The 19,007-nt window shown below is 39.2% G+C and overlaps 1 protein-coding gene across 5 annotated transcripts in view; it reads left to right on the top strand.

Moving 5' to 3' along the window:
- The first annotated feature begins 6,359 nt into the window (after positions 1-6,359).
- The window catches only part of LOC125465443 (ubiquitin-conjugating enzyme E2 E2), a 248,649-nt gene continuing 236,001 nt past the window's right edge, over positions 6,360-19,007 (top strand). For 4 of the 5 annotated variants that reach the window (XR_009447191.1, XM_048558974.2, XM_059654433.1 and 1 more), the window contains exons 1-3: positions 6,641-6,896; positions 7,631-7,816; positions 13,429-13,479. Coding sequence is in view for 4 of the 5 variants with exons in the window: in XM_048558974.2 (XP_048414931.2) it covers positions 7,641-7,816; positions 13,429-13,479 (227 nt within the window). In the remaining variant the exon portion in view is untranslated. Of the gene's footprint in view, positions 6,446-6,640; positions 6,897-7,630; positions 7,817-13,428; positions 13,480-19,007 lie in introns of those variants that run through there. The other variant, XM_048558984.2, reaches the window with a different exon arrangement.

The raw sequence follows: 19,007 nt of genomic DNA, 5'->3' as shown, positions 1-19,007 counted from the left end.
TTATTTGAAGTCCTACAAATCTAGGTTCCAGTTCCATTTGATCCTTTCACACATGGTCAGTAGGTATATACAGATAAAAGTATAATCAATCTGTCAAACTAAATTTTTAATGGCACCTCTTTTTGCGACAACATTTAACCATGATCATTGAACTCTTTAACTTCACTTATCCACACCCCTCTCCATCCATAAATCTCATTTGCTTGAGGGCCTAACCTCCGACAACATTCTCTGTTCTCTTCGAGGATGTATAGGATGAATATGCTCTTTTCTCATTTCCTTGGAGGGCTTGCACAATGGTAGAATGGAATGGCAGCTGCTAATGGCCTTACCAGAAATGTCACATTCAATTAATGAACATATTTACAAAAAAAAATGTTGAAAACAACAAAAAAGGACACAATAAAGCCAGCATGCAACATTCAGCTTAGACCCTTCATCAGAAAAGGGGGATGGGGACAGGGTTCTAAAATAAATTTCAGAGATTTTGAAGCTTCACCTGCACATCTGCCAATGTGGTATATTGCATCCACTGTACCCATTGCGGCTTCCTCTACATTGGGGAAACCCAGCGGAGGCATGGGGACCGCTCTGCAGAACACCTACGCTCGGTTCGCAACAAACAACTGCACCTCCCAATCGTGAACCATTTTAACTCCCCCTCCCATTCCTTAGATGACATGTCCATCCTGGGCCTCCTGCAGTGTCACAATGATGCCACCCGAAGGTTGCAGGAACAGCAACTCATATTCCACTTGGGAACCCTGCAGCCCAATGGTATCAATGTGGATTTCACAAGCTTCAAAATCTTCCCTGCCCCCACTGCATCCCAAAACCAGCCCAGCTCGTCCCTGCCTCCCTAACCTGTTCTTCCTCTCCCCTATCCCCTCCTCCCACCTCATGCTGCACCTCCATTCCCTACCTCTTAACCTCATCCCGCCCCTTTGACCTGTCCGTCCTCCCCGGACTGACCTATCCCCTCCCTACCTCCCCACCTATACTCACCTCCACAGGCTCCATCCCCGCCCCTTTAACTTGTCTGTCTCCTCTCCACCTATCTTCTCCTCTATCCACCTTCAATCTGCCTCCCTCTCTCTCCCTATTTATTTCAGAACCCTCTCCCCATCCCCCTTTTCTGATGAAGGGTCTAAGCCTGAAATGTCAGCTTTTGTGCTCCTAAGATGCTGCTTGGCCTGCTGTGTTCAGGCAGCCCCACACTTTGTTAACTCAGATTCTCCAGCATCTGTAGTTCCCATTGTCTTTATGCAACATTCAGTAAGCTCTTACTGAAAAATAATGTCACACAGGCTAGGTTGACGAGGGCAAGTTCTCAAAAAGAAATCAAATATCTCTTTCCTGCTACTTGTTCATAGATCCTTACTTCAATGCAAAATGTTTGGCTAGTTAAACCCTGCAACTATACTGGCTTTGCTGTGAGTATGGAGGAAGAAGAGAAGGTGAAAGTATGCTCAACAGCAACCGCATTGTGGACCCAAGAGTCAGGGGACTCTGCCTGTACAGCATCAAGCAGTAGGTGAAAAGTGGAACTAGGGCCTTGAGTATTGTCAAGTACTGTACAGTGACAGGATGTACTGAAAACATTACAGCCACCTGCAACTGAGTGAATGCCAATGCTACATTAGATCTGCGTGACTACAGATGACATTACCTACGTCTGCCACATTCAGCAGAAAGATTTGCAGACACACAGCTTGGTTGGGATCATTGTACCTATGACACTGAAGATCACAGCAGGATTGAAGCTCTACTTTACCAGGGCCTTTCAAACCTCAATTGGGGATTTGTGTAGCCTATATCAATCAGCCATGAGCATGTGCACTTCTAAATACATGAATACCCTTCTGAGAAAAACACCTTTGTTTACGAAGTTCACCATGGAACAAGAGTGCCACACTCCCTGAGCTGTCAGATTTGCATTCATTTCTGGGTGCCCTTAGGTCCAAGATGCAATTGACTGCAGGCTCAGAGTTTCCTGGCATCATCCAGCCAGAATCCTTTCCAGGTCATGATTTCACTTCCTCATTGTCCAGCTCATTTGTGATCACAGGCAATTCTGCAGGCTTGTACTTGTTATCCAGGGAGCTGTCATGCTGCTTACATTCTACACAATCCACAGTGCCATTAATATTCACTTCCCCCTACATCCTGTCTCCAGGGTTGGCTCATAAATGACAAGGGCTAACCTCAGAAGTTATGGCTTAATAACTCCACACATTGACCCGAGTCTGCTGCCACACATCTCGCTAGATAGGAGTCTAAGAAAGGGAATCAGCAGAGATGCTGTGGCAGGTGAAGCTGATGCTGCTGCTCTTTAATTAGCTAGGATAGTCACGAGACAGAGCAGAAAGATACAAGAGAACCTGATGCCTGCTAGATTTCAGATCAAATGAATTTGCTCCAACATATGTGAATACCCAGAGCAAGGAGCCAACTGTAGCTGAGGAGCATTCCTTTCCTGAGATAGTAGGAACTGCAGATGCTGGAGAATCTGAAATAACAAGGTGTAGAGCTGGATGAACACAGCAGGCCAAGCAGCATCTGAGGAACAGAATGGCTGACGTTTCAGGCCTGGAACCTTCTTCAGACCTTTCGGTCCAGGCCCGAAACGTCAGCTTTCCTGCTCCTCTGATGCTGCTTGGCCTGCTGTGTTCATCCAGCTCTACATCTTGTTATCTCAGCATTCCTGTCCTGAAGGGAACATGTGATTTCTAACATTTTGTGCTTATGTTCCTTTGTTTGCCGATACTGATTGTTCAAGTAAGTAGAAATATATGCTTTCCCAATATTGATTTAAGGCTAAATATTAGCTGGGACAACAGAGGTAAATCCGCTGCTCTTCTTCAAATATGCCATAGGATCTGACAGCACAGATGGGGCATCATTTTAAATTCTGATCTGATGTACAACATCTCCAATAATGTAGTATACTCTCAGTACCGAACTGGAGGGCTGTTTCATTTTGTATTCAACTTGTATTCATTTTATCTTGAACCCAACTTTTGATTCAGAGGTAACCACGTCACCAATTGCTGACACAATTGAATGATAAACTTCATTGTACCTGAATGGTACTTATTGTTTGGTAAAAGATGTCAAAAGCCATGGTTGTAGATGTTTTCTCAGAGTCAAGCTTTCATTCTTTCTCTTTAAATAAGTACGGCACAGGTTTGGTGCTATGTTCAAGGTTTGCCAATTGTCAAGGTCACCGTGATTTCCTGAAGCTCAACTGACCGTCCGAATGAATATTACTCAGAGCCTTTTACTTGTTCAGAGTCACATACAACATCTGAAAACTACTTTGTTTAATTTTCCCAGATTTGATACCTATTCAACATTGGGTAGGTTGGGCAGATATGAGTTCAGTGATGTACAAGGGAGACTTAATGGACAAAACACCCTGTAAGGATTTTTCTGTCTTTTTTCGTAAATTAATGGATGGGTGTCTTAAAATAAAGGTCTTGTGAGAGTTTTGATAAAGTGGACATGATTCCATGCATGTTTGCTCTGGTGACCTTATAAAAACCAAGTATTGCCAAAACAAAATCTTATTTGATTGATACAGGAAGCAATGTTATGCGCCTGAAGTTGAACTGGTTATATGAACGGATTGCTGATACTTTGAACTCTGGGATAGTCCAGCCATCTTACACAATTGTATTGACCAGATATTTTTCTCCAATTAGTCAATGGTAAAAATTGTTCCCTGTATTGAATAAAGCAGATTGTCTTTTTAGTCACCTTTGAACATCAAATTGTCTTCACATCTGTAGTGCAGCTTTGTTGGAGACAGCTACAGCAACATACTGATTTAATCTAGCACTTTTAACATTACAAAATGTATAAGCCATTTCTCGGAAGCATTATAAGGTAAAATTTGAGAACCGGCCATATAAAGAAATTTTAGGCACCATTCCCTAAAGCCAGATCAAAAGGTAGGATTTAAGACGTATCTTTAATAAAAGAAGTGAGGTTGAGGAAAGAAATTTCAGAGCTTAAGACCATCGATACTGGAGCCATTACCTTAGGAATGCTCAAGATGCTGAATTAGAGAAGTGCAGAGTATTGAAGGGTTGGAGCAAATTATTGGGATTTGGATGAGCAAGGCCATGGAGGTATATTTGAGAACAAGAATGAGAATTTCAAAAATAAGGGCTTGCTAGACCTGTAGCCAATGCAGGTCAGCTAGTACAGCAATGATGATTAAACTGGACTTGGTGTGAGTTAGAATTTGAGCAACAGAGTTTACAATGACCTCAAGTTTAAAGAACATAGAATGGGCAACGCCAGTCAAGTGTATCTGGGATAGCCAAGTCTAGAGGTAACAAAGTTTTAAATGAGGGCATCCTCAACAGATGAGATGAGTTAGGGGCAGAGGTGGACAATGTTATGGAAATAAGTGGTTTCAGTGATAGTATGGCTATGCCATCAAGGATTCATCTCAAAATGAAATTTGACACTAAGATTGCAAACAGTCTATTTCAGTCTCAGGTAACTGTCAGTGAGAGAAACAAATTCAGTGGTTATGGAATTAAATTTGGGGCAGGGATTGAATACTTCAGTCTGCCCAATATTTAATTGGTGAAATTTCTGTTCATCTAGTACTGTATCCAGAAAACAAGAGGACTGATAATTTAGAGACAGTGGAGGAGTTGGGTGAGCAGTGGTGTGGTAAGCTGGGTGTCATGGGTATACATGTGAAAACTGAAACTGCATTTTCAGATGTTCTTTCTAAGTGGCAGCGTGTGTATAAGAAACAGAAAGCAACCAAAAATAGATACTTGACGGAAGAGAGGTAAAAGTGCAGGAAAGAGATGTTTAGAAATTGAATATCTGTGCTGTACACGTATTGGCACTTTCAGGTCTATTATTCTATAAGAAATAGCCACTTAGACTCCTGTTGAAGTTTATAATGGTGGAAAATGGGAGATGGTGGGCTATCCAAGATAGCATTGGAATAGTCAAGCATGGAGGTAACAAAAGCACAAATTAGTGTTGCAGTAGCTGGTGAGCTGAGACAGGGATAAAAGTGAACAATTTACAGAAATGGAAGGAGGAGGTGATCTTGGTGAGGCAGAAGACATTGGATTGAGCTCAGTTCAGAGTTCAATAGATCAGTACATAAGAACATATGGGTTCAGAGCAGGAATGGGCCACATGTCCCCTAAAGTCTGCACAGGCATTTAATAAGGTTGTGGCTATTCTGATTGAAACCTCAAATCCACATTTCCAACTACTCCCAATAACCTTAAACTCCATTGCTTGCCAAGGATCTATCTGGCATTTTCTTTAAAAGTCTTTCACTGCTTTTTGAGGAAGAATTTCAAAGACATACAACCATCTGAGACAGAAAGACAGTCCTCATCTCTTGTAGTACTCAATTGAAGAGCCTGTGCAGGCACAATTGGCCAAATGGGCTCCTTTTGCATAGAAATAATTTTATGGTTCTGTCAATTAGCTATACATAGCTCCTCTCCAAAGTATTTAATTCTCTGTAAAGTGCTCTGAGATATTTCTGAAAAATGAGATAGGTACTCTCATAAATTTAAGACTTTTTTCACAAGAGAGGCTATAAATATACTTAAACAAAACAAGTTGTATTTATTTCTAACACACATGAAGGAAAGTTACATTTTAAAAAGACCTTTCACAAAGAGTTTTAACATTCCATCACAAGATCGTAATAAATTTAACATTCCCTTAGGTATAGGTTGGTTCGTTGTCATCCTATTCGAACAATTCCAACTGTTGTCTCAGATTGAATTTCAGACAATGTCAGAAACCACCGCACCAAACAGATTTCAGCATTTATGTTTGTTTCAGAATTTGTTCAATTTATGTAATTATTGTCCCTGCATTTAGATCAGGCTAGCAACCTGAATTGACAGCTCCTAAACATCACCAGAATGAATCAAATCTGACGATGCTCAGTGCAGCATGTATATCATTGACTGCGATGCGCCAAGTCTCCCACTGACTGTTTCTGGAGTAAGTGTTGGATTGAGATGATGATCGCGGTAGTCTGAGAAATTTGACGCAAGGACTCAGCGTGTTTACTGGATGTAGCCATTCCAGTCATTTCCCTTCACTCTCACACCCCATGTCGAAAATAAGCAGTTAGCCTGGCACCATAGAATTAATTAATCGTTTTGCTATTTTTTTTTTAAAAAGTCAGAAGAACAAACTACTTTAGAACAGGGACCGAACTGCTGTTTCTCTGGGAGTCACATGCAAAATCTGCACCTTTTGGTTGGGAATAGGATCCCTAACAGGAGGGCAGCTGGCGGGCGGTGGTCACCGGACTAATCCTGAAAGATCCGAGAACCTCCAAAGGGAAGACAGCGGGAATTCTGAATCAAGAAGTTGTTAACGGATCAATAGGGAGACGGCTCTTGCCCACTCACTGAATCAGCAGCGCGGAGTCGAGGTGTAACCGCCCGCCCTCGCGCCGTCACTCAAAGACAGAATGCGACGGTTGAATGGAGCACGCGCACAGCCGCGCCCCGCGTGTCCCCTTCCCGGCGATGCTCCTGGCTGGGAGAGTGTGCGCACTCGTGAGGCGCGTGTGCGCGCGCGGTGGCGAAAGCGCTGATTCAGTTTTGGGGCGCGCGAGCATGTGGTTCCGTGGAGACCGAGCGAGTCCGTGCGCGCGCGCCAGCGAGGATAGAAGCGGCGTCGGCAGCGGATAGCTAGATAGGGGAGAGGGGGCTTCTGCTCATGTGTTTGGGATTGGTGTCTCCTCCACTTTCTCACCAACATCACCAGTCAAACCCGTTTGGTTTCCGTCTGTTTCAACTCCTTTCTTACTTCCTTGTTTATTTTTCAGCGTAACCCGAAGACATAGACAGCGATTCCCCCCCACCCCAGTCACTGCTCAGGTAATAAGATTTTTAGGAAGAAGAAGAAGAAAAATGAGAATCACCTCCTTCTTTCCCCGTTACCCCATAGAACTTAGTGGCCCCTCTAAACGACTGGACAGTTTCCAAATCCGGCCTGAAAGTTAGAGTCGAGAGTGGATGGTGTTTAGCTGTTTTTGTGTGATATTCCTCTCTGTGTGTGTGAGGGAGATATTGGAAACGAGCAAGGCCTTTAAAGCATCAGTCACTGCACACTGGTTTGCAGTTTCTCATATCCGACTTTCTGCAAATGACAAACTGACCCCCCCCCCCACTTTCGCCCCAAATGACATACAGTCGGTGTTTAAAACCTCCTTCCGTCTGCTATTTAACCACATCAAGCGCAATTTGACGTGGCTGTGAAATGTTCGACTTATACTTCGCTGGTATTGTTTGTGTAACTGTTGGGATTTATACTTGGTCGGAAAAAATATAAATGTTACAAAACAATGCTGTTGTCGAAATTGAAACACGAAGAGACATGATGTTGACCTAACAATGTTTACATTCGGCGAATGTTTTAGATACAACTTAGATACACCTTGCGGTCGATTTCAAATCTGTATTGGAAATTACGTTTGTTTTTTGAAGCTGTTTCAGCGTTTGTGAAATGGGTTAAAAAGTTGGGATAGTGGATTGTGTCTTTTAATGATTTGAAACAAGATTGTCTTGAACTTCAAGTATTGCTCAATTAATATATTTGCTATAAATTCCAGAACGAGTAAGATGTCCAGTGAGCCGCAGACGGCTGATGACAGCCCCAGTACCAGTAGTGGCAGCTCAGATGGGGATCAGCGAGAAAGTACTCCTCAAGAACAAGAGAGGGAACAGCCACAGCCCAAGAAAAAAGATGCCAAGATTTCCAGTAAAACTGCTGCTAAACTTTCAACTAGTGCTAAAAGGTACCAACTTACTCGAAACTGATCATGTTGTTTGTCCTAGGAGGAATCCCATTATGTTTTATTAGCAAAATTAGATGAAGAATGAACCAAGACAATATAGCTTTCTTCTGATCTGAAGCCAGTGAGCTATTGTTCTATTCTTTTGACTGATGCAAGCGTGGACATTTATCTCTCTTGAATCGAATTTCCTCTGCAAGGCAAATGTTTTCAGTGAAAGTTTTATCTCAGCTTGGTACATTTAGTGATGGGAATGTAAACACATGTTCAAATGCTACCCCATAGAAGTATGGACCTACAGGTTGACAATTAGTGTTTTTTTGGTTCTGCTGTTAAACTTTGCCAACACAAGTCTCTCTTAACCATGCACCAGTGCCTGTACTGGTACCAAACTCCTGCAGCTAAACAATTATTGGATTCTGTAAGGGTTTAAATTTGAAGGTAGTTTTAAATGGGCCATTGATTCACAGTGAGCACATTTCACCTTGCTGACCTAGTTCAGTTGCACCCTCATGTTGCTTGAAGATTGTGTGCTCAGGCTATATTTCCTCATCCACCAAACACACCCTCTGGTCTGTATGAAACTACAAGACCGCAACACTATTAAAGGTCCCAGTCTTCAAATGACATGTAAAACTCAAGATTTTATCTGCCTATTTCAGTGGCTAAGATTAAGATTAAAGATTTGAGGAAAGCCCCAGAGTTCTGAAAATATTTTGACCAGCAGTATCTACTCAACAAATGGCTTCAAAAAAAGTAATGTGTTATTTGCTTACTTAGTTACCCATCTCATTACTACTTGTTGAACATGGCTAGGTGCAAAATGGTTGCCATGCTTTCTTAGTTCAAAGCAACTTGTTGTGTGGCATCATTAGGAATGGCTTGTGTCTCTACCTCTGGGCCAGATATTCCTCTTTTAAGTCATACCAGGATTTGCTGGCTATGGAAAGTGCATTTCTAACTTTGCCAATCTGCTTGATTGTCTTTCTGTAAATCCTTCCAATACAGATATTTCTGTTATAAAGTGTGTAGCACAATTGAGGAATAGTGGACACTGTTTGGATAATGTGAGGTTTCTAATGTACAGTATCGCAATTTCCTTATAAGCTGATTTTTCTATAGTAAGAGGCCGCACAAAAATGCAACTATCGTGTTACAGGAGAACTAGCTGTAAGTGTGATGACAAACTAAGTGGGAGAGTTGCCTGATTAGCCATCTTGATGGGAGCAATAGCAATTGCTGCAATACGTTGCTCATAAATTTGAACCAATCCAACGAAAGTCCATGCCCAACCACATAACCAAGACTAAGAGAAAAGCTTGGCAGCATATTAAACTTTACCTTGTCAAAGTGAAATGGTGCTGTATATTTTCCAACTTTTTTGTTTGATTAAAAAATTCTCTTTACAAACATACAAACATTCAAAATTGAAACATAAGTAGACCATTTGCTCCCTCATACCTGCTCCACCATTGAACGAGATCTCTTTGTTTAAAATTCCATACTTAATCTATTCTCAATAAACATTTATTGGCTTGCCTAACAAGAAACTATGTAACTTGGCCTTAAATATTTAATAACATGAGCTCCACTGTTTCCTGCGTCCACAGAATTCCAAAGTTGCACAACTCTGAGAGAATGTTGTTTTTTCCCTATATCTCTCATAAAAGGCCAACCCCTAATTTTAAAACAGTCTCCCAGTTCTAAATGCACCTGTAGGAGGAAACACCCTTTCAACATTCACCGTGTCAGGATCTTCTCCATTTCAATCAAGTCATCTCTTCTGAACCCCAATGCTAACAAGCACAGCTTGTTCATTCTATCATCATATGATAACCTACTTATTCCAACTATCCTCTGAACTTCCTGCTGTGTATTTACATCCTTACTTAAATAGGAAGACTAAAACTATTCAATTATTCGAGTTGTGGTCTCACCAAGGATGACTTCTTTACTTTTATGTTCTAATTCCTCGTCGTAAAATATAGCATCCATTAGCTGCCTTGATTATGTACTGTGCCTGTAAACTTTTTTATGACACAATGCCCTAGAACGCCTAAATCCTTTGCACCCCCGAGTTCTGCATTTAAATAATACACTGCTTTTTTATTCTTGCTGTGAATAAAATGAGCAATTTCACATTTTCCCACATCATACTCCACCTGCCAGATTTCTGCCCACTCCTTCAATGTATTAATATCTATCTGCATTTTCCTCATGTTTTCTTCACAACATACTTTCCTATGAATCTTGGTGGCATCAGTGAATTTAGCTACAATGCCTTCACTCTGCTCTTCTAAGACATTGACGTATATTGTGGAAAGTTGAGTCCCAGCATAGGCACCTGCAGGACTCCATTCATCACTTCTTGCCAATCAAATAAAAATCCGTTAATACATACTCTCTGTTTTGTGCCAGTCAGCCAATCTTCTGTTCATGCTAATATGTTACCCCCCCCCCCCCCCACCCCGCAGCTTTCTCAGAGGAAGAAAGACAGGTGGGTAGCAGAGATGTTTGAAAGGGAATTCTAAAGCTATGATCTTAGGCAGATGAAGCACTGAATCAAAGAGGTTTTACTATGTTTTTTACTGTTTGGCCCATTGTTTCTGTACCAACTGTCTCATGGAGTAATATTGGCTTAATGTTATTGCCCTGCTATTGTCCTCTTTTTCCATACCCTTGCACATTGTTTCCACTTAAATGATCATCTAATGACTTCTTAAATGCCTCAATTGAATCTACCTCCAACACATTTCCAGGCAGTGCATTCCAGACCTGAATCACTTATTGTTTATCATATCACGATTGCAGTTACTAATGCAAACTATTGTTTAAATGTAATTTCAGTTAAAGAGCTCCATATTATATCACCTTATCAACCTATTGAATTATTGAGACAATACTGCTGAATTTATTATACAATACATCAGGACTGATGAGAGCAGACTATTTAAAATCAAGGATGGTTGTGGCCAGGATTAGATGAGTGCTGGTATCATACATAAGGAGCAAGAGGGTAACTAGAAAGGGTTGGCCCACTCAAGGACAAAGGAGGATAGTTATGCGAGGAATCAGAGAAAATGAGTGAGATTCTTAATGAGTATTTTGCGTCGGTATTCACTGAGGAGAGAAACAGAATGGATGTTGAGGTGAGGGATAGATGTTTGATTACTCTAGGTCAAGTTAGCATAAGGAGGAGGGAAGTGTTGGGTGTTCTAAAAGGCATTAGGTGGACAAGTCCCCAGGTCCGGATGGGATCTCTCCCAGGTTAATGAGGGAAGTGAGAGAGGAAGCAGCTGGGGCCTTAACAGATATTTTTGCAGCATCTTTGAGCACGAGTCCGGTCCCGGAGGACTAGAGAATTGCTAATGCTGTCCCCTTGCTTAAGAAGGGTAGCAAGGATAATCAAGATAATTATAGACCAGTGAGCCTGACATCAGTGGTGGGGAAGCTGCTGGAGAAGATACTGAGGGATAGGATCTATTTACATTTGGAAGAAAATGGGCTTATTAGTGAAAGGCAACATTGTTTTGTGCAGGGAAGGTCATGTTTACCAACTTGATAGAATCCTTTTGAGAAAGTGACAAAGTTGATAGATGAGGGAAGAGCTGTGGATGTTATTTACATGGATTTCAGTAAGGCGTTTGATAAGGTTCCCACGGTAGGCGGATGGAGAAAGTGAAGTCGTGTGGGGTCCGGGGGTACTAGCTAGATGGATAGAGAACTGGCTGGGTAACAGGAGACAGAGTTGTAGTGAAAGGGACTTTCTCAAAATGGAGAACTGTGACCATTAGTTTTCCACAGGGATCCATGTTGGGACCATTGTTGTTTGTGATATACATAAATGATCTGGAGGAAAGTATAGATGGTCTGATTAGCAAGTTTGCAGATAACACTAAGATTGGTAGAGTAGCAGATAGTGAAGGGGACTGTCAGAGAATGCAGCAGAATATAGATAGATTGGAGAGTTGGGCGGAGAAATGGCATAAGAAGTTTAATCCAGGCAAATGCGAGGTGATGCATTTTGGAAGATCCAACTCGAGCGAACTATACGGCAAATGGAAAAGCCCTGGGAAAAATTGATGCGCAGAGAGATCTGGGTATTCAGGTCCATTGTACCCTGAAGGTGGCAACGCAGGTCAGTAGAGTGGTCAAGAAGGCATACGGCATGCTTTCATTCATCGGACGGGGTATTGAGTACAAGAGTTGGCAGGTAATATTGTAGTTGTATAGGACTTTGGTACAACCACATTTGGAATACTGCGTACAGTTCTGGGCGCCACATTACCAAAAGGATGTGGATGCTTTGGAGAGGGTGCAGAGGAGGTTCACCAGGATGTGGCCTGGTATGGAGGGCACTAGCTGTGAATGGAGGTTGAGTAGATTAGGGTTATTTATAGTAGAAAGACGGAGGTTGAGAGGGGAGCTGATTGAGGTCTCCAAAATCATGAGAGGTATAGACAGGGTGGATAACAAGAAGCTTTTTCCCAGATTGGGGGACTCAATTACTAGGGGTCGCGATTTCAAGGTGAGAGGGGAAAAGGTTAAGGGAGATATGCATGGAAAGTTCTTTATGCAGAGGGTAATGGGTGCCTGGAATGCATTGCTAGCGGAGATGGTAGAGTTGGGCACGATAGCATCATTTAAGATGTATCTTGACAGATACATGAATGGGCAGGGAGCAGAAGGATGCAGATCCTTGGAAAATAGGTGACAGGTTTAGATAGAGGATCTGGATCGGTGCTGGCTTAGAAAGTCGAAGGGCCTGTTCCTGTGCTGTAATTTTCTTCGTTCTTTGTTTCTTGTCTCCCCCAGCCTCTCTCCCTCCGAGATACAAGAGATTGGGAAGTGGAGAGTCTACAGTATGATTTTAAAAAATGAGTTTTTTGAAAAAAATGCAAATGTTTTAGTTTGATCTTGCTTAATAACTTGAATAGTGACATATTTGCCATTGCACTCGCCATGTTATCGAGATATAAATATCATGGAGTATAACACAGTGAAGACAATTATATTGTATGTTTTTGAAAATTCACCCTTGCATATACCACAGTTACCAACTTTGGAACACAGTAACACAATATTATTGCCAAATGTTACTAAATGTTTTCAATCAGAATTTACGCTATATCCCTGTAATTTGCTTTCTGAACAGCTCTCATCAGTCCTGATGTTATGTGTAATAAATTAAGTAGTATCGTCACAATAACTCAGTAGATTAACAAATCAGGTGATATAACATGGAACTCTTTAGTTTAAATTTAATTTCAGTTAAAGTTTGCATAAACAGTCTGCAACTGTCCAATTTTACAGTATACAAGATTGGGTTAGTCTGTACTTCTCAGATCTATTTTTGAGCTCAGTGGAACTTGATATAACCCTACTACTTGCAGCAAATATCAAGGGAGTTAATGTATATAGTTGTTTTATTCTTGCAGAACTGCTAGCATATAATGTGTCCTTTAGATTCCTTTGATTAGAATAAACATTATTTGTCTTCTACAAAAACACGATAAATTTTCAAGTAGTTTTATTTTGTTTACTTGATCCAATTTTACCTTAGCAGTCCAACCTGTGTTCCTATTAAACAGATTTTCTTATGTGCCTCTCTGTAGGATTCAGAAAGAACTTGCAGAGATTACATTGGATCCTCCTCCAAACTGCAGGTAAGGACAGTTGAATACATTTCTTGTGGTATGAAAATGTTGGTCAGGTTATTAGAGAAAACATGCATTTTTTGGATTGCTTCCATTAGGACATTTCCTTTTTTGCTCTCAACAAGCAAAATTATAAGTTATTGGATGACTGCTAAAAATAAGGAAAACTGAAATTTTTGTATGATTACTGCATAGAATTTAGTAATTTAATGTGTTTTAGTAAAAATGCTGATGAAATCAGCTTTTATGAATATGAAGCAAACATTTTGTTCATTGGTACATAGGGTGTTTGCTCAGAATAAGACTTTCATTTGTTGTTGAAATTGCAAAAAGCAATGATTTGCACTTGTTACAAGAAAAAATTCTAATTAATTCTGAACATTCATGCACAGTACTTGTATCTTACCCTAATTTTGGATCAGAATATGTTTAAACTATTTGCTAATATCAGTATCTGTCCTGCTATTTGCTTGGATTTTTAGGTGGTTCTCCAATATTCCAATTAAATTTTTAAAACTTTTGATTTTCTAACATGAAGCCTATGCTTTTGTATATTTTAATTGATATTTCAATATGTAGTAGCAGAATGCATGAACAAATAATTAGCAAGCATTTAAAATTGTTGTTACTTTATTTACTCTTATTACACCTAAGGCTGTACCTTGGAAGTGCAATGGAACAGATTTCATAGTAGTAATCACGTTATGTTGACACACTTGGCCAAATATTTAAAAGGAATTATCTGAATTCATGAAGTGAATACTTGCAAACAATTTTGTAAGACAACTGGATGTTTTCAGAAGTTTATAACACAAAATAACATTTTATGGTATTTGATTCTTTTTTAGAAAAGTAATATTGCATCCCTTCTCATGTTTTGCACAAGTGGATTTTTAGACATTTCCTATCACCATGTTGCCCTTCTAGACAGAGATGTTTCTAGCATAATAGAACCTTTCAAGGACAAATGCGTGGGTTGGTTTACTTTTGCATGTAATTTCTATTGCAAATACTAGAACACTTTCTCTTGAAATATTGTGTTTGCTGACTACAATTCGTGTTTGCTGAATATATATTCTGAAGCTACTGACAATCAAATGTGGAAGCTAGAGCTACACTATCTATGTTTACTTTTGGATTCATGATTTGGGTTCATCATATATTAATAAAAATATGTAAAATATATTTTTTAATAAATTTGAAATTCAAGACACAATCATTTTGATAAGGATGGCTAATAACTGCTTGTGGTTATAATTATTAATACTTTGGAATCATTCTGCAAAGTTTAACTTTTATTAACTGAATTATGTGTGCAGCATTTTTATTATTCTTTGTTTCCTGCTAGTGACAGTGTGTGTACTGACAACTTGTTCTGATAATCTTAACATAATGAATGGCTGATATTGGCTGATAACCTACAATTAATTACCAGGAAATACTTGACCGTGTACATTAAATGTGTAGCTAGAAAACAGTTTTGATGGTGTAATAAATAAATCAATCAGTGTTTGATTCTTGAGCACAATAGTGAAAGATTAATGTTAATAATAGTAGGAATTTGTGGAGCCAGAATGCAGAGTTCCTTGTGATAGGATCAATTCAATTTGATTATTGATGAGATGGAAAAGTTCTGATTATCCACAACTTGATGTTGAATAGATAGTTGATAGTAGAAAACTAAAACAAGTCATGCGGTTACTCTGAAAAAAGTATTTTTGAACAGCTTACAGTTCCTTATAATCTGAAATTGAATCTAATTAAATATCAGAAAACACCAAACTTTAATACTAAGTTATATCCATGATTTCTGTTGCTGAGTTTCCGTCTTTAAAATCACAGCCAAGACACTCATTCTGTTTGCTTCCCAGGAAATGTCACAAAAGCTGCATTTACATCGCAATTTTAACATACTAACCTTAAAGTTTTAGCATAAATTTCTGAATTGATTGTGGATTGATGGAATATCACAGCAGTGCTGACACTTTAGTTGTAGCATAAATGTATCTTTAAATTATATATAAAACTGAAATTAAACATTGGTACCTCATAAAGTAAAGGAACGTCTATAAATGCTAATACTATAATATCACATGTTGCTTCTTTCTGCCAAAAAAAATGCATTTGTAACCAAGAAGTTCCTGCAATTTTGTTTTGTTTGTGCCAGTCCTGAGTAATACCATTAATGCATTTAACAAAACAAATCACAAGATTTTCATATGTGAATAATTCCTTCAGACTTACAAGAGACATTAATCTGATATATGTGAGGTTTTGCTAGTTAAGCTAATTGGCTTGGCCTTTCAGAAAGGTGAACAGATTGTTACCATGTAAGCAATGTTCTGATGTATTCTTTGTCATTATGTGAGAACATTTTTTTTAAAAAACCATTGCTTAATGCACATGAAATCTCATGAATCAATTGTAGTATTTCTTTATAGATGCTTAATGGAGTTACAACCTTGGTCTGTGTCTTATTCCTTACTAACATTCCACAATGCTTGAAATTTTAGTGAGCCTATTGCCTTACTTTTTAATCCTCTGGAGCAAGATTCATTTTCCTCTCAAGTCTTGTTTGAGTTTGTCAATTTTTGCAATTAACTTCACATTCTGATGAGATGTGATATAGTCATCATGACTATGCTTGACTATCCACAACAACATTTTTATAGTGGTGAATAGCCAAATAGTTTGGTTTTAAATCATATTCCTGTAGCCTAATTTTCACTATCTTCTTATTTACTAAAAAGTTAAATTTAAAAAAAGTCAAAATTTTAAGCACATTGTAATTAATAGATGTGGCCCGCTTCAACATAGGTTTGATTCCTGACTGTACTACCAATCACAAGCAAATGTAATGCCTTACAGTTCCATGTCTTTTTTGATATTGCATGAGTCAGTTAAAATCTGCATATGCAAAAGGTTGCATTGCTTGTCAAATTTTCACCAAGATAATCCATATTCCTCTCTGCAATGCATCAATTGGAAGTTTTATTTGTATTTCTAGATCATATAACTTCACATTTTTCTATCTTGTTCAAGGTTCAAACAAATCTTCTATTTCCTAATTTTGTTATCAATTTCTTAAATAATTGTTTCACTCGTTCGTCAATATTTTTTATAACCTTCACATTTTTCTGTCAAGCGCCATGTAAAATTTTACTCCCTCTAAATTTCCTTGGATAAATTACTTATCAAATCCTGATCAGCAGTTCCTCCGGGAAATAATCTAATAATTGAAATAGAATGTTGTGCCAGAATTTACTTCAGCTGGCACCCACCTTTTTTAGACTTGCCATTATTGTTTCATCAATTTAGCTTGTATGAATGTTTCACTACTATTGATGGTACAGTATTGCCCTCATTTGCTTAAATAATATTGACCTGTTGATATGACAAACAAAATAACAAACAATTTTTATTCTTGCTTTTCAAAGGCTTTTACCCTTTTAGAGAATTTCATTTTATATAGTATTCACAGTATTTTTGGAGAGGTGGGAGCGTATGTGAGAGATCAGAAATGGTTGAAGAAGGCTGCAGGGTTACCCATCTTAGTAGGCCTTCCCTGCCATGGATAAAATAGAGTAAGAGGTGAGATGAGGTATTAAATGGCTTAAAAGGCCTCATTAGACCAATAGGCCAAAAACCCAGGGCTGATCATCCATATCTTGACCATCCCCACAAGTCTGGATTAGGCATAATGGCAGCAGACCAACCTTGTACTGCATTTTATGAGAACCCCCACCTTGAAACTGATTGAAAGGGAGCAGTAAAAGCCAGTCATGAATGCAGAATATTAAGCATTGTGGCTGCACTATTAATGATTTAAAGAGCTTGATGTAGCTGAAATCCTACAGTATAATAATGGTCATTTAAAGTGTATGCATTTTACAAGAACACATACCTTGAAACTGATCCAGTTCGTGAATGCAGAAGATTCAGCATTGTGACAACATTATTAATAATTCATTTCAGCTTGATTTAGCTGAAATCCAATACTATAATAATGGTGCATTTAAAGTGTATGCATTATTACTGTATACGACAGAGACTCAGGAAATTATGTTGTGAATAACTTATTAATAACTTGCAGCATGCCATGAATTCCTTTAATTTTTGCACAGATTAACTATTACTTCTCGTCAGAGATAGCCTCTGGCAAATTATTTTATCTTGTAGTCATGTAAATCAAAATTTGAAATTCATTTTTAATAATGATGTCACTTAGATGGAAAGTTCTGAGAATTAGCGAACTGCAGCAACTTACTTTATAGAATTGGACTTAAGTTGGCAATTTATTTAAGCATTGTTTCAAAAGAGAAAAATAAACAGAGATAAGTTGCATCTTCTAAGGCAGCCAACTATATATTCTGCCAATCAGGCTGTTCTGAGGACGGCAACAGGCCTGCCTCTGGAATTAGGTCCCTGAGGTTGGAGGTATGGCTGTCAGAGACCTGAAGCTCCTGTGCTAGGCAGGGCCACAAAGAAGGCCATACTTGCTTCCAAAAGACCAACCTTGGCATCCAAGGATCCAGGAGCAAGGTGCATGATTTGTGGATGGGGTTGGGAATTGGTGGAAGACAGCAGCATGGAGGCAGCCCTGCACTGCAGCAGGCATCTGTGGAATTAGAGTTTCCATTACCCCCAAAAGCAGATTGCTGGCAGTAAAGACTGCAGTTGCAACCCAAACCATGCAGTCATATTGGTTTCCCTTATACTTTGAGGGGCTTAGAAGCTTTTTCTTGACTAATGTTTGCTTTAAATACAACCTACGAAGGTGTCTGCAAATTGTGACCATGCAGTTCCTGTTCTGCACCAGCAATGCCCATTCTCTCAGTAGAGCTGCCAAGGATCCATATCTGCTGGCATCTCATTGATCCCACACAGCACTTAGACTCCGTTCATTAGATTAACAGGATGGTGAGTGCAGCAGTGTTCAGATGTGAGGCCGCTGCTAAGTATGGTTTCAGTAATCAAATTCTGATCTAATATTGGGGCTGAATGTTTGTAGGGATATAAAGCCCAAAAGATCAGTGACCAGCTCTGGTGAAGTGATTTGGCATGACAACATTTGTGCTCTCTGCAATTCTCAAAATAAAAATAAATAATCATAAAATCCTAATTGTTATGACACAGAAAACAGCCATTTGACTGTTCTGAAGCAGGGTTGCTGGACGTGAAACTTTAGCTCTAATTTTTCTCTACAGATTCTGCCAGACCTGCTGACTTTCTGTTTTTGCTTGTAAATCTTTTCACCAATTGAGTTCATACAGGTTTTTCAATAAAATAATCCAGCCAGACCCATTCTTCTGCAAGTTTATTTCCCTCAAAAGCCCTTCTAATTTCATTTTGCCTTTGCGTACGCCATCTCTAGTTATCAGTGAGTTCCAAGTCATTATCACTCACCTTATTTAAAAAAAAATCATTATTGTATCTCTCTTTTTCTGTTATTCAAAACCTTAAGTCTGTGTCTCTTTGAAAATCTATCATTAACAATGAGAACTGTTTTTCTTTGAATGGGTGCTTTAAAATCTCTG

The sequence above is a fragment of the Stegostoma tigrinum genome, chromosome 2 (genome assembly GCF_030684315.1).
Source record: "Stegostoma tigrinum isolate sSteTig4 chromosome 2, sSteTig4.hap1, whole genome shotgun sequence".
Classification (NCBI taxonomy): Eukaryota; Metazoa; Chordata; class Chondrichthyes; order Orectolobiformes; family Stegostomatidae; genus Stegostoma; species Stegostoma tigrinum.
Note: the sequence above shows the minus strand (reverse complement) of the source record. Positions and strands in the feature narration are given on the sequence as shown.